Source organism: Haemorhous mexicanus, chromosome 4, assembly GCF_027477595.1.
Source record: "Haemorhous mexicanus isolate bHaeMex1 chromosome 4, bHaeMex1.pri, whole genome shotgun sequence".
NCBI lineage: Eukaryota > Metazoa > Chordata > Aves > Passeriformes > Fringillidae > Haemorhous > Haemorhous mexicanus.
The window spans coordinates 36,058,483-36,083,095 of NC_082344.1; the positions used below are offsets into that span (position 1 = coordinate 36,058,483).

Here is a 24,613-nt window from a genome sequence, read left to right on the forward strand (position 1 = left end):
TGGTTTGTTTATTTTAACTTGAAGATAGTGTTTATTAGTTCTAGCATCTTCCACCTACGGTAAAGGTACAATCTGAAGGTGAGGCTAGGTAATCTGTGCTGCTCAAACAGACTGATGGTGCTGAAGGAGCCACTTCTTTCTTTGATTTTTGGCATCATGCTCTTGTCCTTTTTCCCCTTGTTCTGGCCTTGGCCTTTTAAGTCCTTTTGCAACTGGCTCCCCTTAGGGAATCAGCTCACTAACCAGACAGAGAACTGACTTGGGAACAAGAAAACTCAATTAACATCCCAACTAGCCTCAATACTGACTTGTAATGTATTGGGAACATTTTCTGTGTGCCCTTTCCTAAAGGTATATAGTTCCATGGATGAAGTGGGTTAGTGTAAGTCATGCTGCCACCAAGAGGTGCAGGTTCCACTGCTTTCTCCTTCTTCCTTTCTCCAACCATGTTTCTGATCCACTTTCATGTGTTTGGACGGACTTCGGTTGCTGCAGAGAATTCAGTTTCCTACAATTACCAGAGCAGACACAAGTAACAGAAAGGGTCACATAGTTACAAAAAGGGGTGAGAAGACATGTGGGGCTCTTAGTTCTGTGGTCAAATTAGAACATATGGTTAGTCTAACCAGCCAAATTTAACCTGAAATGTGAACATATAAACAAGATCATATTGATTTAGTTAATTCAGCTGGTTTTTAAGAATATGCAGGACCTGGCATTGCTAAATAAGCAATAAGCTGATATAGAGATAAGGAAGTAACATTTTAGGGTTTTGGTTTTTATGTGTGTGAAAGCAGATCTGACCAAAGAGTCTGTATTCTTCAACACTCTGCTTTTAGGAGACGACTGAATACTCCTGCTGTCCCTGTTTTGGGGGAACTGTGTTACATAACCTCGCTTAAACAATAAAGGGTGGAAGTGCTGTAAGCAGTGCTCATCAGCTTTTGTGATGGGCATAAACATCCCGGTCATCTGACTGGTCTTGGGCCTGATGCTGAATTCCATGCGGAAGTAATGAGGCTACATGGACTTGTATGCCTGTATAAATTACCTATAGATGAGATCTCTTCTGTAATGGCTAGGTCTGCTGCAGGAAATGCATCTGTAAGCAATGGCATCATTAAAACATAAGTTTGGTATTTGGTTAGAACTATAAGAAGCATTATCTGAAATTACTTCCCTAGATTTGGTTTGCTAGTCACATAAAGCTCTGTATGATAGGTTTTGTGTAATTTCTTAGCTTGTTGCTGTCTGGTATCAAAGAATCTGTTTGTAGTTCTGGCAGATTACAGCAATCTTTAGTTCTAGCATGTGGTGTGGAAAAGGCTGTTAAGTTGGCTTCCACTTTAACATAAAATCCAGTTCATGTCTTATACAGAAGTCAGCACTGCAAGAACAACATGAGGTTTGCTTTAGTGTGTAATGAGCAAGTTCATTTGTTCATCAGGAAACCTGAATTCATGCAACCCTGCATCAGTGGGCAGATGCAGGGCTAAATTGGCTTAATCTGTGTCTGAAAGGAATATTAGTTTAGACTTACAAGCCTGTGGTCTGAAGTATGGATGCTCCTGTGCCAGTCTTGGAGATAAATAAGGCTTTACTCTTGCATAGAATTTAAGCTAAAGCCATAGATATGTAACTTTTCTTTGCTGTTAAAGAAAGGAAAGACCTGCAGCCTTTTTAAGAAAATAGCATAGTTACTTCAGGTTGTCTGTTGCAGCAAGTAAGTAAATAGATAGCTGTGTAACTGAAGAGACATTAGGGTATCTAGTTCTGAAGAGTATCAGATTCATGTGGCAGACTAGGATGAAGTGTATTGATGGCCCTGACTTCTCTTGCATTCAGTATAACTGGAGTTTGTAATGGCATTTCACAGGCAGTGGGCTGAGAAACTAGTAACAGACTTCTTACACAGATGGTGTAGTTGCAGCTCTCTGTGTAAGCAAGGTGTGTAGGATCTTTGTTGGGCAGCTATCAACAGTTGTATCAGGTCTGGTCTCATGCAGCTTACCATGATGCTGTGACTGCCTTTGAAAGGGAAGGCTTGAAAAGAAATCTGCCTGGCACTCAGCAGTTCTGAAGGCAACATGTTACAGACACATCAAGAGGTTTCCTCACTGTGGATGGCAAAACAGCCTTTAGCATCATTCCATGATGGGAAACCTTGTATATTACATACATACGGCATACTTGTATTATTAGAGGGACAATGGAGATAGGTATGTGGCTTATTCTGTCCCAAGATGTTTAAAAATAGACCTCCAGATTGAGGTCTTTCAGGTTTGAAAAAGATGTCTATTTAGGCTTTTTTTTGCTTTTTTTAGCTACGTAGAAATAGCACAAAGAAGAAATTAGGTTGGCTTTACTTTAAATTATTTTAAAATCACAAGTTTGCAGGTGTACTTCTAAAGCAGTTATCCTGACTCTAGCAGAATTTGATAGTGTTTACCTTGCTGTTGATTTATGGATGTTGACAGAGCATGGAATAAAAGAAATAGCTTCCTAAATTCTAGTCTTTCATCTGTATAGGAGTTTTATGCTCTTCTCTCAATTATCTACCTTCCATTTCTGTAAAGCACAGTTTGGGGAAATTCCTAAATGAAGCTTCCTTTTGGGTGGAAGATCAGTGTGGCCTTGACTGAAGTCTGTTATGCAGTTTGTTAAACCAACAACTATTAATAACAGTTGTACTCTCACCCCCCAGGTGCAGTCCATCCAGGTCAGGGCTGGGGCAGTGTGACTGAGCAGCAGTGCTCTATGGCACTGCTTTATGCAGTAGTAGGTTTTTTCCATTGATCTCAGCTTGTCAGCTGAATAACCTGAGAAGTGTTTTCTGTAGCTAAAGCTGAGGCCGAGCAAATCTCCATGCTCTGATGTGGAGACTGACTCCTTTTGGAATTAGAAAATGAGGTTTCTTGTCATTGCCACAATAATCTCTTTGGCCTCTCAGCCTCTGTGGTAGTGCAGCGAGGCAGGTCATGTGCCATGTTGTATCTTTGCAGAATGGGCAGATTCTGGCTTGAGAGAATTGTTTTGCTTCAGGTTGAAGTTCAAGTATCTTGGTTTCATGTACTAAATTATTTTCATTGTAGCTGGACATCAAGTCTCAGTAATCAATGGCTGCTCTGTAACCCCTGAAATGTCTCAGAAAACAGGGAGAAGAATGGAACAACATAAACCTTGTCTATCCGTTGCAAGGCTTAAACTTTGGGAAAATCTTAACTTAACTTGTCAGGAATAGGTCAAAAGGAATTAGGTTTGTGCTGTTTAGAGAAGGAAGAGAGAAGGTGTAAGCCTTGTGCTTTTGAAAGGCTGCAGTAGAGAGGATGGTAATCCAATGTGTTTTATTGCCACTGGGAGTATTGCATAAAATAGTACGCTTAGCTTATAATAAGGATGATCCAGGCTGTGTACAGAGATGAGAATAATAGTAGTTAAGCCTGGAGCGGATTGCTGAGACTAAGTTTTGTGTTCTCTTTCTGGAAAATTTTGGAAGAAGATTGGATGAAAATCGGTCTGGCTGTGCCTGCCTCTGTCAGTGACACTGAGCTTAGACACTCCTTTGGCATTCCTTTTTGCTTGGAGCTATGTGATGTGCAGCCTGGATACTGTAAATGCTAAGTAAAACATGTATTTGCCTAATACCCGTTTCTTCACTTAAATGAACCTGCAAAGTAAGCACACTATTTTAATATCTTGTGTTTCTAATCCGTAGCTGGTCCTCTTCAGAGTTGGACTTGAATGAAATCCGCCTGATAGTTTACCAAGACTGTGAGAGGAGAGGCAGACAGGTCTTATTTGATTCCAAAGCAGTCCGCAAAATTGATGAAGCTGTGGTTCAGGTATGAAATGTTGATTTTGCTGTTGTCCTACTGCTCTTTTGTTTTCCTATCCAAAAGCAGTTCTTTTAAGAGGACAGTGTCAACTTCTTAATCTTGTGATCTTTCACTGTGATAGCTGCCACAAGCATCATTGCAGCAAGCCTATGAACATATCTGGTATTTTGTATTTATAATGTAAATATGGTATTCAAATGTAACAATCTGGATTTGCTTTCAGGCAGGGAAATCTATTTACTGTTAAACTGAGATTTCTTCAGCCTTTCTAATGCTGTTTGCTTTTTGTTGTTAGTCCTGGCTGTGCAATCTGTTTCAGTGATGTCCACCATGTGTCTAAAGGTGCTTTTTTTCCTTTGGTGTTTGGAGTAGTAAAGCTGTTGTCTTTATGTGAATTAAAACAACTTCACTAGCTAACTGCGTTGTATTGTGTAAGCATGACATGTGACGGTATATATGGCCATGTAAGTTTTGGTGACACATAGAAGCAAGAGCAGATGCTGTCAAGATGCAAGTTCTTTTTGCTTCTCTCCAAGCACACAAATTGTGGAATAAAGCTTTCAGCAAACTTAGGTCATTTTAATATCAGTAAAGCAATAATGTCTTCTGTTTTGTGGTGGTTTTGCTTGTTTTCTCTTACTGCCTCTATGTTTCTCTTCTACATTAAATTATTTCAAATTTTTGTTTGTTTTGATTTTTTTTTCAGAACCAGCAGCTTCAGCTTGTTAGACTAACATGGTTTATTGCAGAGCTATATATATATATATCTGTATAAGCCGTGGAAGAACAGTCTCAACTTGTAGAACTTAGTTATGAAGATGCTTAAAAGCAACAGTCTGTGTTTCAGTCACACTGTAAATATGCCATTGTGCTGAATCAGTAAGACTGATGAGCATCATCAGCTGATGTCTGCTCATCTACTTAAGAGCGTAAATGGGTCAGACTGGTTGTTAATCTTGCTTCCCCTCTTCCCCCACCCCCCACCCAAAATCAAGGTCATTACTTAGTATCTTAAAGTTGTTTTAAAACCAATAGCATCTTAGCAAGAAAAGCATTTCTGGCTTCATTTAAATACTCAAATTATTCCACTTACTTGAATACCTTAGCTAAAAGTTAACTACAAAATGTCCTACCAGAAACTCTCTATGCAACACTGACATAAAACAGATTATAACCTCCCTCATAACACATGATACAGGCTATAATCTGTTTTCTAGCCAGACACTCACTAATCTAAGTACCCTTTTAAAACTGCCAAACCACTTTGAATGCCATGCAAAAGAACCTAGATGTTCAAAATTATTTTGAGTATTTGGTTGTTATTAAACACTAAAACTAAAACTTGATTCATTTAAAAGGAAGACAAAATTACTTTCAAAAGTCAGTCCTGTTTAAATTGAAGTCAAGGAGGTGTATGTGTGTATTGTGTGTTTTTCTGAAATACACTAAGGCTTATTCACACTGAGTATTCAAATACATTGTTTGTCTTTAACCTGCTAATTCTACCAAATGGTGGATTATTCATCCCTAGTTTTTGCTAGCTGTTCTTCTATTTCAGAAATCCGTTAATCACTTGGGGAGCAAAAGTTATATGCAATTTGAATGATTATTGTGCAAATGATTACAGGAATTGGTTTGTAAGGTACCCATAAGCTGAGATTTTGTTTACATAAATTGTGGCAAATATTACAAAGAGTAATTCATAACAATTGGGAATGATCTTCCTGTGGAACTGATTATTCTGATTGTATGTGATACTATGAAAACGTATCTGACAGTGTGAATGTGAGAGCAATTCTCCACTTGCTCTGATCCTGTCATTAAAAAAAAATATTTTAAAACTGATACATATTTTTTGAACCAAATAAGAGTATTTATTTCTGTTGCTTTCCTGTAGTTTTAAGGAGATTCTTGCCGTGATATGTTTACAGATGGGAGTTCTCAGATTTACTTTTTATCACATTGTTCTGTTTTAACATAGAAAATGGCAGATGAGGCTTCTGTAAAGACTTCTGCCAAGAACTGCCAAGCAAGCAATGGGAACAACAGTGTTTCTTCCCATAGTCCCTCTCTAAGCTGTATGCAAAATATCAAAGAGCAGATACCGAAGTATCAGGTAATATTTGCTACTTTGTTGCTTTAGTTTTTCTATTTTACCAGAGGAGTTAGTTTATTAAAGCCTTCGCTTAGGTGCATTGAATGACTTTGGCTTCTGTTACATTACAGATTAATCTGAACCTCGAGATATCTAGTCTATCCTTAAAGTGTTGTAGAATAAAAATATGTGTGTTTGCATCTTAACCTTTTAGTCTTACCTTTTTACCTATCTTGGTCTTACCTTTCAAGGAGTTGTGAAATATATCTAATAGCACTTTGTCATAAGAGGGTCGAAAGAAGCACTATACTGTTCTGTGTTCAGGTCTGTTCTGAAGAGGCTGTTGAACATGGTTAATTGAGTCCCTTTAGTCTTTCTTACTATAACATGAAATTTAGGTACTCTGTCTCTTTCTTAGTAAAAGAGTTAGCATTTCACATAGAAAAATGAAGTTTGAAGGATGCATAGGTTAAGGCTGGAAAAGAAAATAATTTCATTTAACTGGAAGGTGATTTTCTTCAGAATTAATAAACTTCTCTTTGTTTTTGCTATTGATATCAGTCTTTAAAACAAAATTTCTAATTGATTTCTAAACTGATTTCTAATCACAGCATCTATAATCACAAGTCATTTTCCAATTAAAAATGTTTCCAATAAGCTTTCTACAAGGTCAGGGAAGGTGAATTTACTCATTTGAATAAGGCAGGCAGTTTATTTTTTGGGGATCCAGACCACAGAATCCAAGTCCTGGTAACATTTACACCTTTTATCAAACACTTTGTTATATGGGAATGTTGTGGAAACAGCTATTTCTTTGGAAATGCAGAAGATCTTTTTTTCTCTCTTGCCTCTGGGGGTCCCCCCAGAACAAAGGTAGCACTGCTCATCTAGTAAGCAAAATGAAGGATTTCTTTCTGCTGTACCTGCTAAATCCACAGTGTTAAACCCACACTGAGTGCACACTGATCTTACTCTGCATGAAAAAGATGAACTTCTTTGTTCTCCATTCCAAATGCATCACTGTGGCACTGTGGTAAGTTGAAATAGTATGCCAAGTTATTTTTGACTTTGCTGTTCCCATCTTCTTGTCTGTGTAGTACACCAGACCAGCCTCCGATGTCAATATGCTGGGAGAAATGATGTTTGGCTCAGTGGCAATGAGTTACAAAGGCTCCACCTTGAAAATTCACTACATACGGTGAGTGTCCTTTTCTGTGATGCACTGTCTTGTCAGGCACTTGGAATTGATGACTCAGTGAAATAAATGACTGTTTATCCTTTCAGCTCTCCCCCACAGCTGATGATAAGTAAAGTCTTCTCAGCCAGGGTAGGAAGCTTCAGTGGAAGCAACAATAAGTAAGAATCTTTTTTTATATATAATTTCTTTCCTTTCCCAGCCAGTGCAGTTGTCTGTCTTTCTCCTTTTGTAGGTCTGTTAGAAAATTGGGAAGGCAGCTGTGGAGAAGAATTCTCTTAATAGATCCTAGTTTGTCCAGCCAAGTTTTTAACTAAAAAAAAATCTCCAAGTTTCTGCTTTCTAATTTGTCCAGGACATGTAATAAGTTCAGAGGTTAGGTGCTTTGGACAATCAAACTTCTGTCTCTTACTGCTGTCAGAAGGGTGAGGAAGGGATATGCTGAGAATGCTTTGTCCCCGTATCCCATTTCTGTTTCCTTCAACAAATATGCTGTTCTGTTATATCTCCTCCCCAAAATGGGCAAATATGAATAAATTGAATCCCAAATGTCATAGAAAGACTCTTCCAATAATTCAAATATAAAAAATAAAAGCTGTTTCCTTCCAGTTTCAGAAACCTACTTGTCCTTCAATTTGCTTTTAATGTTCAGCCTTCTTTTTTTATAAAATGAACCTGATTCTTAAGCTGATATTGATGTGTTTTGATCATATTCTCAAGGAATACTGGCTTCTCCCCCTGTTTTAGCTTGCAAGATAGCTTTGAATACATCAACCAAGATCCCAGTCTGGCAAAGCTGAGCTCCAATCAGAATGGTTTGGGAACCTGTCGCAGTGGAAGTAATTTAGGTAAATATTTCCAGGTTCTGTGTCTTTCTGACAACATGAGGCCATCTGTTCATTCAGTTTTGTTTTTGTTTTTTTTTTTTTTTTCCCAGTACAACACCTCCTTGGGTTTTTTACTTTTTTTTGTTTCTTTTTTATTTTCTCATTTTTTTCCATTTTCTCTACGTTGCTTTTGTTTCCTAGGTGTGTTACAGCTGTGTAGCAGCAAACTGCTGCAGGGTGTGTCTGAAGGAGGTCCCCTCCGGCTCATCCGCAGTGCTTCTTTCTTTGCAGGTTTGTGTGGAATGCCAGCCACAGTGTGACCCATCCATATGCACACACAAATCCAGCTCCTTCTGAATCTTTGCAGGACATGCATAATTAGTCTCTAGAAACAGAGGGCTAAAATAGTGACAACAGGTGTATCTGGTATATACTTGAAAATGTGTCTCCTGAAAAGATGGCTAAATTACTGTGTTTAATTTTAAAGATATTTTATGCAGTCTTTTTAAGATGAATTAGCCCTTATGTTTCTTAGAGAACTTATGTTTCCTGGCTTGTTGCTGTTTTCTTGCTAACATGCAGGTGTCTTGCTGGTGTACAGCTTTTTCTTCTCTGATCTCTTGCTACTTTTTAATTTGGTGGCAGACATTCAAAATTCTTGAGCTAAGTCTGGGAGGCTTTAAGGGTTTTTTTCCTTAAGCAATATTAATTTCTTTAATTCTCAAAACTTTAGGCTGCATACAGTCTCTTTTTACAGGCAGAATGCTGATCCATGCAGGTGGGTAGATCTCGGGCCTAATTACTTCTGTTAATTGCAAAAATGTGAACTGAAGTACCAATGCAGTTTCTTCACAGCCTTTGCAAATTTTGCATGCTCTACATTTTGAGTTACTCTGCACTACTAACACTTTGATGTTATCTGACATAGGCTGAATATTTCTTATTGTGAGTTTTGTGGACAGTAAATCTCAGCTCAGCAAGTGAAACAGAAGCTTTTAATGGACCTTGTGCTAGACTATTTCATTCTGATCTTAACCGGTGTCAAAGGACAATCTTGCACACTGGGTTTATCAAGAGTGATGAGGATACCACCAGCCCTCACTTTCAAAATTCTGATTTCTGATAATGCAGACTGTATTCATATTCTTAAGCTCCTTAGAGATGTTTTTACATTTACATTGGGGCAAATAACCTTCCTGTGGTAACATGATACTCAGCATAGGCTACTGTTTGCTGCCTCTTCTCTTCACACCGTACTGATTTTGAGCAACAGTACAGGATGTAATTTTTTTGGTGTATGACCTTTAAACTTAAACATTTTTTCTGAATGTTGACAAATAGTATGATGAGTTATGTAATATTTTCTGTTGATCTGTTCTGTTTGTTTTAGCACATAGCACACCTGTTGATATGCCTAGCAGGGGACAAAATGAAGACAGAGACAGTGGCATTGCTCGGTCAGGTATCTGCTGTCTTGTTTGCCTGCTTTTGTAGTTGTTCTTGGCTGCAGTGATTCACCTGAAATATAGACACCTCATGACCTGTAAATCCATAATTGTTTTTATCTGCTAGGTGGTTTGCCTTCTGCATTTGCCCCAAGCCTTTATGCAAAAATATTTGCAGTTATAGTCTTTGTTTATAGCCACCATGTTCTGGGTTCTTAACCTGTTTATAATTTGGAGGAAGAACTGGTTGGAGCCTTTACTAGAGCAAATGAAGAGAAATGGCTTTTTACACTGAATAGGAAAATGAAGACCAGAAATCATCCTGTCTATTGTAATGGGAGTGCAACAACTCGTGGGAGAGAACACTTTTAATGAGAATAAGATACATTTTACATGTTTAAGTAGGGACAATCTCCTACTTTATAACAAATAAATCTTGCTGCTTGAGGATATTAATTTTAAATATTTTTCTCTCCTGTTGCAAGTGAGTTGTGTGAAAAAGACTAGCAAGCAAGAGCAATATTTGTGAGAAATTATTGGTAGAGTATGAAGAAAAGTATTTACCCAACACTCTTTGTGATTCATTGTATGTGGGGTTTCTTGCTTTCTTCATAGCATCTCTGAGCAGTCTTCTGGTTACTCCTTTTCCATCTCCAAGCTCTTCATCATCATCTTCTAGCAGCTATCAACGTCGCTGGCTCCGAAGTCAGACAACCAGTTTAGAGAATGGAATTATTCCAAGGTGGTGAGTGTAGCACCTTTCTTCTTACAACAAGTGTTTGAGAGCTTAAGCCTCCTTTCTTTAAAAGCACAAACCCTGTTATTGAATGTTCTCGACTCAGTCTATCTTCTGTGCATGTTACATAAGATTGCCAGTATAAAAAAAGATTAAGTTTTGGCTGAACATGAAGTTCAAAGCCCAATTTGGAATACAATTACTTTTACTGAATACATAGGCTGTGTATTAATATGGTGTGAATGTATAGCCTGTGTATGAAGCCATATTCTGAAAAATAAATTGTTTCTGAAGGAGCAGAGCATCCTGTTGAGATGAAAGGGACTGTAACAGCACTGCTGCCATAATGACTTTATACTGTGATGAAGTCTGACTAGTGAGCAGTTAGTGAAATTTTGGAGTAATAGCCCATGACGACTCTCTTGGCTGGTACAGGATGTTCCTGATGTGACTTCTGCCAAAACAGGAAGAAAAAAAAAGCTGTGATCAAAAAGCTTGTCTTCTGTTTTGGAATTTTGTTAGCTTTTGTAGCTCAGTGGCATAACAAAGCGTGGAATGCAGCGGACTTTTCATAGCTAATAAGCAAATTCTTCCCTTGTCATTTGCAAAATAGCGAATGGTTCTTGGTTATCCTCTCTCTGTACTCATCCACCTGTACCCAGAGACAGAAGGGAATTAGTGGAGACCTACAAGAAATTCATGCTATTTGGCCTCTCTCCCTTTTCAGTTAAGAAAAGCATAAAAGCTGCCAGTTAAAATATGCAGTTAGTAAAAAATAAAAAATTAAACCTCATTTAAAAAGATTTATTTCCTTAGTGTCAACCAACACTTGCAGCATTTTTTCTAGATATTCTTAGTGAATCATTTTTACCATGAAGAATTGTGCCATGGTACTAATGTAGCAGTTGTGCTGTCTAAATCACACTTGCAGTTGAGAATAAACTGGTTGCTTTAAGTAAACTGAAGTACTTTTTAGTCTAGTTTCCTAAAGAAAAAAGGCTGAGAGCGGCCCATGTAAAAAGGGTTAAAACATCTAGGGTAAATAAGATCATTTCAGCCCAGTTTAAGAAGTAGCCAAATTTTCACAAATAGAAATTTCTGCAAAGTGTTCTGAACATTACAAATTGTCTAGAGGAAAGCCTCTTTGGGCTGCTTATTTGCTGTCTGGAGCAGGGTTGTTGGTTTTTTCCCCACTGGAGAACATGTGCTGGGGAAAGATACTGGAAACAGCACATCATTATTTTTACTGTCTAGAATTATTCTTGAATTGGGACTCTTTCTAAGCCAAAAGGCCTCTTCAGATACTTGTTTTCTGGTTACTTGCTAGAGAAACAGAAGGCTTCTGGTTGAATACTTCAGTGCCGCACAGTTTGCACCCCAGGTTGTTACAGCCAAGATTCTACAGTCTCTGTGACTGATGTTTTAGGCCAAGAGCTCAAAGAAATTGAGATGTCTAGTTGGAATTCCACATATTGGCAAGCGAGCTAGATTAGCAGTTTTATTGAAAAAGCTCCTCTCTCAGACCTAAATACCTCAATTTCTGTTCCTGGGAAGCAGTACAAAAGCTTGTGATGTTTCTTAGATGCTGACTGACCATCCTTTCCTGACTTCCTTGGGAATTTCTGTCTCTGTATGCAAGTTCCTGAAGTTCAGATGAGGTTATGTTTTTGTCTTGAACTCTGTTTTCCCACAAGCTGTATTTTGCTGGGGTTTAATTGTGTGTTTTATCCTGTGTTCATGGACTCATACCTCTGTGATGAGAATTTTTTGTATATTTAACTTTGTCAAACCAATTAAACTGTAAACCACTTATTTTTAGAATGGACTAAGAATGAATGCTTAGCCCTGAGTCTTTCCTTTTGTTAATTGCTTCATAGTGTTCTATAAATACTAGAGACTCTATTTCAAGATAATTCTGATATGAAAAGACTTCAAACTTTTAATTACCACTCACTGCTATTGCAGTCTTAACTTAAAAGAAACTAAAACCAAGCTATTTCCAGATGAGCTGCCGCTCAATGTCTCCATGGCTTTTTTGTCTTTTTTACCTTTTTCTCCTATAATTTCTCAGTAGATTAAAACCCATTATTCAGTTGAAGTTCCTTCCAATAGACATTTTTTCCATACTATTTTACTTATTTATGTATACACATTATATATATATATATATATATATATATATATATGGTGTTTTTTCAGTGAAATTAATCAAGACTTTTTAAGCAAGAAAAAATAATTTTGTAAATCCAGCAATATAAATATCCAGTGCTGCAAGGCTAGTATTTATAGAAGAACAGGGGTATTTGCCACCCCTTTGTATAATCACAGTAAAACTTATGCTGGGTTGAGACTTGTGGGTATCATCCAAATCAGTTGCCTGTGCAAAGCAATAGCTCAGAATTTACATCAAGTGTCTGTGGAACTTGACTCTTGAGTAGGTCTTGAAAAACTCCAAGGACAGAGATTCCACAGCCTTTCTGGACACTACCATCCCCTTGATTGACCATTTTCCCCCCATTTGACATTATCTGCAAACTCACTGAAGGTGTGTTTTGGTCCGCAGGCCAGGCTCATAATCAAAACATTGAGCAGTATTGCTCTTAGTAGCAGCCCATGTGTAATATTGAGAAGAGACATAATTCTTGAAAGAAATGTGGCAGCACTATCAAGGAAATAAACAGAACTTGGGGAAAAAAATAATGGTTGTAAAATAACTATTGGGGGGGTGGGGTTTTTTTCTGGTATTTTTTTAGAGTTTTAAGCGGAAAACAAATCTTTGTAAGGTGAAGTCTACACAATTTTCAGCTGGGCAAATGTGGATTTGTAGGCATTAAGTTTGTGTTTTCACAGTAATTACTGGGTGTTGACATTTTGTCTTCAGTTCAAATAGAAAGTTTTATTTTGAATAGTTGACTGCTAATATCCATCTTAAGAACAATCTAGATAGTATAGGTTATATGTTTCCCAACTTCCCTCATGAGCATCAGTCCAGGTTCAAGAGCATCATAGATATGTATCTGAGCACCTAGAGAGGAGCTCAAGTGCTGGATGCAGTTCACAGCTCCAAAGTTACCTTTAACCTTTTTTGGTTATGATTTTGTATGATGTATCTCTGTTCCCTTATCTTTGTCTCCCTCAAAGTTAAATCCAGGAGGGAGTCCATTAGTTCTGTTTCAGAGGAAAGTGTTCACACCAGGCCTCTCTGGGGATTGTCTTCTTCCTATTTGAACAAGCACAGGACTTATCCATCAAAATGTCAGGCATCCTCTGTTCAGAAACATGTGACAGCAAAGCCTTATGTAGTCAAAGGAGTCCTACAAATGAGTTTCCTTCCACTATATAGAGAGCTATGGATAGAAGCTGAATTATCTCTCAGTACGCAGGTAACTGTCCTAACAAATCTGTCTTACAGGTCCACTGAAGAAATGTTTAGTATGGCTGATGAAACCTGCAGCTCCAATCCTGCAATTGTTCGGAGGAAAAAAATTGCAATCAGCATCATCTTTTCTCTGCCTGAAAAAGAAGAAGCACAGAGAAACTTCCAGGATTTCTTTTTCTCTCACTTTCCTCTTTTTGAGTCTCACATGAACAAGCTGAAATATGCAATAGAAAAGGTACAGAATACTAATTTGGCATAATGTGGAAAAATGTCAATCAGAATGAAGTATTCTAGAATCTGATAGATGAAGAGTGGGAGAAGGTGCGTGGTTTCAAGCTTGCCTCCCTCCTTACACATGCAGTCTTGAGCTTGAGCCCAGTGTAGGAACTCAGCATCTGCCGAAAGAGGTGCAGTTCTTTTCTAGACAGAATTAGAATGGAGAGTTTTATGCTATGGGTGGTTTTTCTTTCGTTCTTGCCATATTTCACTCTGAGGTTTTCTTGACTCCCTAGAGACTGTAGAAATGATGGTACTCTGTCCTTTCATGCAGTGTCTAAAAGAGACACAAAATATTTGTCTTGCTGTCTTCTTCCTCTCAGAAATGTTCCCTTCTCTCCCCTTGTCAGTATTAGGGATTGGTCTCCTATGAGGTGGAGGGAGGTTGGCATTTGTTGCTGTCCTGAGTGGCTGTATAGGACTGGGGCTAGATCTTAGTTATTTTGACATGTTAATGAAGTTTAAAGAGATGAAGAATGTGAATCCTTTAAGCAGCTGTTTTGTGTCTTTAACTCTTAATCAAGGCCATGATCTCATGTAGAAAAATAGCAGAATCCAGCCAGAGAGTGCAGGTTTATATCAGCCGTGTCATGGATGCCCTGGGAGAATTCAGGTGAGTTGATGGAATTCTGAATTACAAGGAGAGCACTTTTCATGCCCCATGAAAGATATTTGTCACTTTCAGTTATAAGCAACTGAGTGTAAGGTCTTGTATTTTAGACAGTCTTTCAGTTAGTGTGAATGAATTTTCTGCATTGGTTATTGGGGAAATGTTTTCAGAAAACTTTGAGTGAAACCAGCTCAGCCGTTTTCCAAATGCGAATGAAAGTAGTTCTGTTGCGCTCACGTGTTCCTGGGATTGTCAGTTAAAGTCTAAACATCTCATCAAGAGCTGGCTTCTGGTGATGACTGTACAGTTGGGTGGATTGATGTACTCAGGCAGATAGATGTGTCTACTCCTAGCCATAGATGTTGAACAATGTAACTGGCAAGAAAGTTGCAGTCAAAAGCTCTCTTTTCTGTACTTGAGAAAGGAAGGAATGGTGAAAGACTGAGAAAGTCAGCCCAGGAGAGAGAGAGAAGGCTTTAATGGAATGGAGGTTCTGTAATATCTGGAATGTAAAATTGAATCTGTGCAATTAATAGAATGGGTTCTTCTTCCCCTCAAATTTATTTCTGAATGGTTTCTCTGAATAAAATTCACACGGGAATGTAAGAAAGGGAAGCCAATATGTAACCCATATGAAGACACTGGGTTATTGATAATATGAATTAAACAGACTAGTGTTCTGAATGCTAGTAATTACTGGAAGAGTAAAAACTCTTCCAGTTTGTTTAGTCTCCTAGGTCTTACAAAAAAAAAAGCAGCAAATTATAATCTGGACAACAGAAGAGGAAAGGGGCTACTTATATTTATTTGCAGAATTGAAACGTGCATGTTAACACTGACTTTTTGGGAATTTTCTTTGGACAGAGTTACCATCTGGAACCTATATTCTGTTCCAAGGATTGCGGAGCCTGTGTGGCTTAATATGATGTCCAGCACCCTGGAAAAGAACCAGCTGTGCCAGCGTTTTCTTAAAGAATTTACCTTTCTGATAGAACAGATCAACAAAAATCAGTAAGCTTCCCCCACTCCTTTTTTGTTAAGAAAAAGCTTTTGTGCTTCCCAATGCATGTGAATATGTTAAAGCACTTAATGGGGTGTTCTTTTGCTGGTTTTACTTTGGACATGCTTTTTTAAACATTTTTTTCCTCCTAGGTTCTTTGCTGCTTTGCTGACCGCAGTGCTGACATATCACCTGGCGTGGGTCCCAACAGTGATGCCAGTTGACCATCCTCCCATCAAGGCCTTCTCTGAGAAGCGCACATCCCAGTCTGTGAACATGCTGGCAAAATCCCACCCTTACAACCCTCTCTGGGCACAGCTGGGTCAGTATGATTTGGAAAGCTTCAGATTTTTCTGTAACAATCGCCTTTGTGCATCCACTCCTTTTAGATAAGGGCTGCTTGTAGTCCAGGTCACGTTTCCTGCTACCAACAGATATCTTTTGCCTAATTAATCAGAGCATTTGGAGGCCTCCTTTGCATATCCTGCTTTTTATTCTTGTTCCTTGTTGACATCCTCTGTTACACTGGTTAACTTGTTATAGAGGTATTAAGATGGTGCAAGTACTCTGAATGGTCTGAGCAGTTTGGGAAAAAGCAAGATGAGATAGACTGGATTGAGAGGAGTTACCTGGGCCTTGGATGCCCTTTGTAGTTGAAATTAGCTACCTCCCTTTGCCTCTTTCTAACACAGCTAGAATAGAGAGCAGGGCAATAGATTAGAAGTCTGGCAACTGGCAGTAGCTCCTTTCACTTACTGTTACATGAATGGGCTTGGGGCAAGATTTTTTCTCTATGCTCTGTGCCTCAGGCTGGTCTCTGAGAAATTTTATAGCTTGTAAATTATTTTGATACAAGGGACTAGATAACTGATGTCAAATGAGTAGGTGAATGAAAGCTGAGAAAATAATTCTGTCAGTGGTAAATATTTGAAAATTCCTTCTCTTCTTGGCAGCAAATAAAAGTCTGACATCAGACAGCCCTTCATTTTAGCTGATGTACTGTATTGCCATGTAAAATAGCACACGTGCACACTGAGGCAATGATGTGTGACTTACTCTGTGATGCTGGTGCTGTCTCTTCCTGATTGTCTCAGGCTTCTATTTCTCAGTAACCTCTCTAAAAGTGTAAGATTTGCTGTTTTGGCCATGTAATTGTAATGAATTGTTTCCTGGTTGAAGATGTCATTTAAACATTGTGCAGAGGTTAGACTGAAGGGGAAATTAGAAGTGTGTTTGTGGTGTTGAGGACAGAGCCAGGCCTGGAGTTACAAAAACCAGCTGGACTGGAGGCGTAAGCTCAGTAGTAGCTCTTGTGGTCGCTCCCAGGAGTCACCACTGGTGACTAGTCAGGAGTCTGTTTCTCTTTTTGTCTTGCCAAGTTCTCAGTGCCTGAACTCAAAATGCTCTCTGATTTTGTTTCATTCTTATAAAGCCCAAAAAGCTGTTACTGTTGTGGCTGTAAAAGCTGATTGTGAAAGGGAGATGTTGCCCTCTGCTGGTCCTCTTCATTAGGAAGAGGGAAGAAAAACAAAAAATCAAGTCCTGTTGCTTAAAAATGGAAATGACAGGATTTTGATGTACCTGTCTTCCTACCTTCAGACCTGTATTTTCATTACATATTACATATCAACTGCATTATGTACTAATACAATTGTAAGTTCCTCTGTCATGAAGACATACTGTCTCTTAAACACCAGATTCAATTTCAACAAGTGTTAGTACATTTTGAAGTTCACAATTTTGACTTGTTCCGCTGTCTTATTAGAATTTATATAAAACCCAATTGTGCAAATGAACGTGAAGCCTGAATCTGATTTCCATAGCAACTGTGTTTGACTCAAAAGTTAAACAATATATTCCAATTTCAATTCCATATTGCTTGTCCTTGTGGCCTACCACCCTTTTAGGTTAATTGAGGAGTCTGAAGCCCACTTTTGGTTCCTGAGGAATGAATTTGCTGGCTTGTTAGGCTCTGGGGCTGGTTGCAAGGGTGTCCCTAACTGAGGGAAGGTGGCACCACTGATGCCACCACCCAGGAGCCTCTCCAGTGCATCACTGGCATCATGGGAAATGGCTGATCTTAGCAGGGGACACAGTAAGAGAGCCATGGAATTACTGTCTCATTGTTCCTTGTTTTGTAGGAATGGAGTTGGGAGCCTTATTCCTTTTATGTTCTGTATAATGAGAAGGAGGCTGGACAGAAATGTGCTCCTGGGGTTTTTTTGTTTTTGCTGTGTTAGTGTGGAAACCAGAGGCCCCCTTGTCCTTGGAAGAAGCCTTTCTGAAACTCTGTTTGTAACTCTTAATATAGTGTTGCTTCTTGAGGTCTAGTACAAAATCCTGATGGCAAGCTCTGTACAGAACAGAATTTGAGCAGCCCAGAGGAAGAATTTAGCACCTGAAAGCAGTCTGATAGATTAGCAGGTAGCTGATCAAGCCTCAAGGTACAGAAGCCTGCTTCGCACACTTCAGGTAGCTGCAGAAAATTGAGTGTTTGCTGGCTGTCTCCCATGTGCTGGTGAGACCAGACATAGATGTGTTAATCAAAGACCATTTAGTGAGTGTTCTCTGATGTGTTAATCAAAGACCATTTAGTGAGTGTTCTCTGGTGGGTGTCATGTGAAGACAACTGGGTTAACTCATCCTAGGAATAGACACTTGTTTGAATTAGCTGATCGTTTACCAATAGGGCATGTGAACATTCCTTTGTTGGGTATCTATGTTTACTTCTCCCAGAACTCTGGAGTAGGAGACCTTTACCTGATAGAAGATTATAAGCAGCTGGAAGATAATTGCTACTCTCACAAAGAAATATGTTGAAAGTAGGGTACATAGAATCTTAGTTCTGTTAAAAAAGCAGTTATTCAGGATAAATAGCAAATAAGTCATTCTTGGGGGGACTCAGATGGTGATGTAGAAGTGCCTATCTTTCATATTGCAGTTGTATTTTGATTTTCTGCTTCTTCACTCCCCCTGCCAAAGTTAAATGCTCATGTGAGAGAGGTTGGCTCCCACATACACAGCACGTGCCTTGCTCAGAAAGGTAGTTACATGCCTCTTTTTTCTGAACCTCATTTATTAAGCTAATATTTATTCCTTTTTTTCTTCTTTTGATATCTTAGTCCTGAAAAATATAATTAAAACTATCTGTGTAAAAATGCCTGTGTTTAACAGAAAGGTCACTGCACTAACCCAGAAAAACTTTGATCTGAAAGAAAATTAGTCGAAAAATAGAAAATAACATAGCTGGCTTCAGAGTTTTGCTGGACCTATATTCTTCTTTGCCCCCTCTTGTGTCAGTTTCCAGGTGATAATGTCTTGTAAGGAGAGTGTAAATTAAATCTTAGTGGATATTAACAGAAAGAAAATGAGTCATAGCAGCTGATTCCTCACAAAAGCCCTTCTGGACAAAAGCCAGGTGTAAGAAGCATTAGGTGACTTCCTTTGTTACTCTTTGTTTAAGACTTGTATGAATTCACTGTGGAAGAAGTTAACTGTCTAATTGTGTCCCTAGTAAATGCTGTTTCAAAATGTGTTGAACTTGAACAGTATGTTATATTACAATGCAACATTAAACCTGTGAAATTTTTGCTTTCCTGTGTAGGTGATCTCTACGGTGCCATAGGCTCTCCAGTTAGACTGACTCGGACTGTGATAGTTGGAAAGCGCAAGGAGCTGGTGCAGCGCTTGCTCTACGTCCTAACTTACTTCATCCGGTGCTCTGAACTGCAGGAGAATCAGCTGACCTGGAGTGAGAAGGCTGGGGAAGGAGAGCAGGTGCTAAATGGAAGTAAGATCACAACTGCACTAGAAAAGGGAGAGGTAGAGGAATCTGATTACGTGGTTGTCACTGTTAAAAATGACCCTGCTCTTGTGCCTCCAATCCTACCTCCAAAGAATGATGGGAGTAAGAACAACAGTACTGCCGAGTGGGTGCATGAACCAGAAAGCACTCAGGCTGTCCCAGTCTCTTCAAAAGAAAAGAGGGAAGCAATAGAAAAGGTCAGTCAGACCTCTGAAACATCTGTTGACTGTCTAACTGGCAGTTTCTGTAAAGGAGCAGCTGATGGTAGGAAAAGAACTGATACAGGAATCATATCCTACCACTCTGAAGAATCATCTAAATTAGAGGATGTAATGGATGTAAAGAAGAACAAGAACCAGAATGAGAGGAAAGTGGAGAAGCAGTTTTCTGCTAGGTCGTCTGCTGTACCTTGTCCTGAAAGGTCTGGCCACAGGAGTTCACACTTAGAAAAGGTCACGTTTCAGATTGGAAGCTCAGCATCACCAGAGTCAGACTTAGAAACTCATAGAAGAGAAATGGAAGAAAATTTGAAGGCATTAATTAAAAGTCCAGAGGTGATACATTGTGCCTCAAGTTCCACAAATCTGACTGTGGATGCTTCTCAGAATCAAGACAGTTGTGAAGCTGCCTTTATACCCATCAGTAAACATAATGTTTGTTATGCACAAATCCCACCATGTGAGGAGAAGGAAAGTTTACTTAACCAACATATGGAAAGTAAAGGAACTGAAGTGAATTTAATTAACTCAATATCTAGTGAACGGCTTGTGCCCACAGAAAACATAGAAACTGTAAAATTGCCAAACATGAAAGAAAATAGAACTTTATGCTCTGGCAATCTGGAGAACTATTCTTCTGACTGTGTAGATGCAGATTCTGCTGTCAAACAGGATTCCTCTAAAGTAGGTGCTAAAGCTGTCCCCTATGGGGATTCTGGAAGGAAAACCTCCTTCAGAGTTGAAGGGGACATTCCAAGGAATGAGAGTTCAGACAGTGCTCTTGGAGCTAGTGATGAAGAAGGTGATTGTTGTATCCCTGATGAAGTGCATCATGATAACATCAGCAAACGGCTTGAAGAATTTGCAGAAGTGGAACTTCCTTTGCCAAGGTAAAGAAATCTGATTAATTTAGAACTAAATGGAGTCAAAAGCTGTAGCTACTTTGGAGTTATCTAAAATTTCAAGTCTGAAGTTTTCTGGGAACTTAAGTTCCTTGCAAACAAATCAGTAGCAGACAGGGATGTAGTTAGAATTCTTGTAAGAAGATTTGGCAAAAAGGAAACAGAGACAGAGCAGATTTAATAAAGTTTTATGACAAAGGTATACTTCAAATGCCTAAAAAAGGTGACCAAATTTTTTATGTAAGCTGGCTGAAACATTTAGTGTAGACATGTAGATAGAACATCTGAGGACAAGCAAAACTGCTTAAAAAGATAACTGTTTAGATTTGACGTAATTCTTAAGTCAAATACAGATTTGGAATAAACATGGGCATGCTATTTGAAAATTTTTGAGCATTCCAGGTGCATATGGAGTTTGATGGTGCTTAAGGTCAGTCTCTAGACTGACCTTAAGAATGAGAATTGAAGAAAACTCAAATTTAGCAAAACTGTAAGCTGCAGAACTTGGAGCCCATACATCCCACAAACTCCAGTGCATATAAATTTGATTATGTACAAGTTTGAAGAAATCAGTATGCTGTTAAATTTTAGCTTTTAAAATTCTTGTTTCAAAGAGCAGCTGTAGATGTTTACTGGTGTGAACATTTATGTATACTTGTAGTACAACTGTTGATGAATATTTGCAGTAGAAGGAGGCATGACCTTGTTTTAATGGAAAATCTGAATGCAGGTTGTCAATCAAGAGTCTTACCTGCTTTGTATTTCTGTATTCCAGGTCAAGTACCATCAGCAGTCAATGTGTGAAAAACTTTGGAAGATCACTTCTGGGTGGTTACTGTCATACGTATATACCTGATCTAGTGCTGCATGGAATAAATAATGATGAAAAACTCAAGCAGTGTCTTCTAGCAGATCTACTTCATGCAATGCATGTGAGTTAAAGTGCTGAGTCAGAGTAGGAGATGTGATATTAACTGAAATTACAGAAGCAGGTCATTTCAGTAGGTCACTTTTTTTACTTACCAGTTCTGAACAGCCACACCTGCCATGTCTTCCTCTTTGAAAGACATAAGCCCTTAATTTACTATATGCAACACCTGTTAATGCAAAGAATCATGTGCTTTCCTTTATTACTTTTAAGGCTTCTCTTCAAAGATTAACACAAGGAAGATTGTTTGCAGCTTCAAGTTATAAACAAGGAAAAAAACCCTTGAGCTGCTTCTCTTTTCCATCACAATAGCAGACAAAATAACCTGCATTTCAGAAAAATTATATGCAAGTTGAAACATCTTATTTTGCCACTTAGTGGCATTGTTGCAGGTGAGGTAAAGTCATGTTGTGGCCTGTATCATGCTAGTCAGTAGCAGAAATGGCTGACTACAGAGGATAATTGTATATAGATAAGAACTTTGCTGTGTTCTTTCTCCACTGTAAGTACTCCTAAACGATAATATTTATAACTAAGCTTTCACTGGAATAACTGTGTGACCTCAGTATGCAATTTAAAATGCTTATCTAGTAATTGTCAGCAGCTTCTCTCTGCAGCAATTAAGAATGATTCTGCTGGTATTACTGCATGTACTATCCAGAGCAGTGATGTGTGTGTCTGTCTGTTCCTTAAGGAACATTGGATTGGTCTGGTGTGATAGTGTGGCTGTTCTTTGGTGGATGAGAAGTGGACCATGAGCCTGCACAGCTCTTGCTGCAAAGAGAGCCTGTGCTCTCTTGGGGTGCATAGCAAGAGCATTCTAGCAGGTCAAGGGAGGTGAACCTGCCCCTCTACTCAGCCCTAGTGAGGCCACATCTGGAGTGCTGTGTCCACTCCTGGGCTCCACAGGACAAGAAGGATGAGGAGCTAGTGGAGAGAGTCCAGCGGAGAGCCCCAAAGATCATTAGGGATCTGGAGCATCTCTCTTCTCAGAGGAGACTAGACTGAGAGGGGATCTCATTGATGCATATAAGTATTGTAAAGGCAGGTGTCAAGAGAGTGGTGCTCAGCAATAGGACGAGGAGCAATGGCCATAAACTAAAACACAAGAAGTTCCACCTCAGCTCCTGAGGAAGAACTTCTTTATGTTGAGGGTGGCAGAGCACTGGAACCAGCTGCTCAGGGAGGTCACGGAGTCTCCCTTTCTAGAGACCTTCAAAACCCACCTGGACTTGTTCCTGTGTCACCTGCTCCAAGGCAAACTGCCTTGGCAAGGAGTTGGATTAAAGGATCTCCAGAGGTCCCCTCCAACCCTAGCAGTTCTGTTATACCCTTCTTGGTTGTGCATAGTAAAATCCCTCACATATCTCTGAAACATTGAATGAACTTTCACATCACTGGATCAGTGTAATTATTACACTCTACATTTTGAAAGAAACTAATCTCTTCAGGGTCGGGGGAATACGTCAATAATAATAAAATGGAGTGACTTTCAGGCACTAATGAAAATTAAATGTCTCAATCAAATTGGCAGATGCAGTGCTGCTGATTGTAAATCTTGTCACTGAAGTTAGTCTCTCTTCTCATTTTTTGAGATGCCTTTGGTCTCCTAATGGACAAACACATGCATTGAATCACTTTGTTATTTGCTACATCAGTGTGTAAAAGTAGAACCTCAAACTGAGCTGTGGAATTGTATATGAAAGTATCACATAACTGTGTTTTGTTTCTGTTGCAGCATCCAGTGCTAGATGAGCCTATAGCAGAAGCTGTCTGCATTATTGCAGACACAGATAAATGGAATGTACAAGTAGCTACAAGCCAGAGGAAGATGATGGACGGTGTGAAGTTAGGCAAGGATGTTCTGGTTTCAAGTCAAGTATCCAGTCTGTTGCAGTCTATTTTACAGCTTTACAAACTGAACGTCCCAGCTGACTTCGTAAGTATTTCTTTATTGAAGGCTGAAGCTAATGGAAATTGCTTAGCTCAGATAGCAAGCAGAGAGTTCTGTACACTGTGTTGCAATATCAGTGAACTAAAGCCTGATATAATGCAGAGCTGTTACAACGTGTTGAAAAGAATCCATGCTACAGTCCAGTAACAGACACCAATGGGAACCAAGTTGGTTCTGGCAAACAGCTTCCTATTCTTGGGGTTTCTATTCAACCCCATGCAGTGGATGCCTCTTCTCTCTCCCCTCCAACTAGCTGTGCCTGTTTGGTTACTTGACCCTTCTGCTTTATACATATTTTAGCAAGTGCTCTCTTGGGTAGCTTTGCAGATGGCTCCATAGGATTGATGGGATGAGACACCTGGGAATAGGTGGGTTGCAGCAGGGAATAATGGATACCAATGGGAACCAAGTAGGTTCTGGCAAACAGCTTCCTATTCTTGGAATTTCTATCCAACTCTGTCATGTTGCATACTCCCTATGCCACAGCATCCTTTCCTGTCCTCATTTGTAGTGGAGTTCATCAGAGCAAATCAAGTAATGCTGATTTTGCTGATTACAACAAAATTACCCACAAGTCTGACTGCAATAACTATAATTCAATTTTTAGCACATGATTATTGGTGAGGGGAGATGGAGGGTTTTTCAGTCATCACCCCTTTTCTAATAAATAGAATTGATTTGTCCTTCAGCAGATAGCTCTGAGAAATTCTGTAGGAATCCTGTGTAATGACTGTGCCAGCAGATGGAAGAGGAAGATAGAGCTAAACACTAACAGCTCTAAATAGTATTAGTTGGCACTGTTTTGGGTTAAATTGTTGGTATTGATTACACGAAGTTCTTCAAGTCAAATGCTAGGCAAAATAAGAGGGTACATTTTTGAGTGTTTTCTCTGGATTCTTCTGGACTCTGAAAAATATGCAGCTGTGGTTGAAATTGTATCTTAACACTAGCACAGTCACACCTTAAATCCTGGCGTTCTTAAACTGAGTAGTTGATTTTGCAACTGAAGTGTTCTTTCCAGTGTTTCCTTAGGATTTGTATATATAGTTTCTATATGGCTTGTGTGGTTTGGGAAGTGTCTGGAGGCAGAATGATTTTCAGGGAGTTTTATTTCCTTTTTCTTACAAAAAGGAACTGTGAAGTGACAGTGCTAGTTGTTTGTAAATTTTTCATCATTTGTGTTAGAAATACTTTGATCCTTCTGTCAGGAGATTTTGCAACTCTGCTAAAACAACATCAGTGCATGGAAGCCAAGTGTTCCTAAACTCTAGGAGAAGTGTGACATTTTAGTAGTAGGATTTCTATTGATTTAAATTTGGATAGAAACATATGTATTGATGTACTCATATCAATCAGAGATGACCACAGTGCAATATGTTTGAAGTTTCCTTTAGGAGTGTATATCTC

The 24,613-nt window shown here is 39.0% G+C and overlaps 1 protein-coding gene across 5 annotated transcripts in view; it reads left to right on the forward strand.

Annotated features, from left to right (window-relative positions):
• The window catches only part of FNIP2 (folliculin interacting protein 2), a 48,545-nt gene that overhangs the window by 18,722 nt on the left and 5,210 nt on the right, over positions 1 to 24,613 (forward strand). For 2 of the 5 annotated variants that reach the window (XM_059844463.1, XM_059844459.1), the window contains exons 2-16: positions 3,716 to 3,842; positions 5,818 to 5,952; positions 7,029 to 7,129; positions 7,216 to 7,287; positions 7,874 to 7,974; positions 8,155 to 8,244; positions 9,344 to 9,415; positions 10,014 to 10,143; positions 13,547 to 13,748; positions 14,314 to 14,402; positions 15,264 to 15,410; positions 15,552 to 15,721; positions 19,004 to 20,312; positions 21,100 to 21,256; positions 22,991 to 23,191. In XM_059844463.1, coding sequence (XP_059700446.1) covers positions 3,716 to 3,842; positions 5,818 to 5,952; positions 7,029 to 7,129; positions 7,216 to 7,287; positions 7,874 to 7,974; positions 8,155 to 8,244; positions 9,344 to 9,415; positions 10,014 to 10,143; positions 13,547 to 13,748; positions 14,314 to 14,402; positions 15,264 to 15,410; positions 15,552 to 15,721; positions 19,004 to 20,312; positions 21,100 to 21,256; positions 22,991 to 23,191 — 3,103 coding nt within the window. The remainder of the gene's footprint in view (positions 1 to 3,715; positions 3,843 to 5,817; positions 5,953 to 7,028; positions 7,130 to 7,215; positions 7,288 to 7,873; positions 7,975 to 8,154; positions 8,245 to 9,343; positions 9,416 to 10,013; positions 10,144 to 13,546; positions 13,749 to 14,313; positions 14,403 to 15,263; positions 15,411 to 15,551; positions 15,722 to 19,003; positions 20,313 to 21,099; positions 21,257 to 22,990; positions 23,192 to 24,613) is intronic. The other 3 variants (XM_059844462.1, XM_059844461.1, XM_059844460.1) reach the window with 2 other exon arrangements.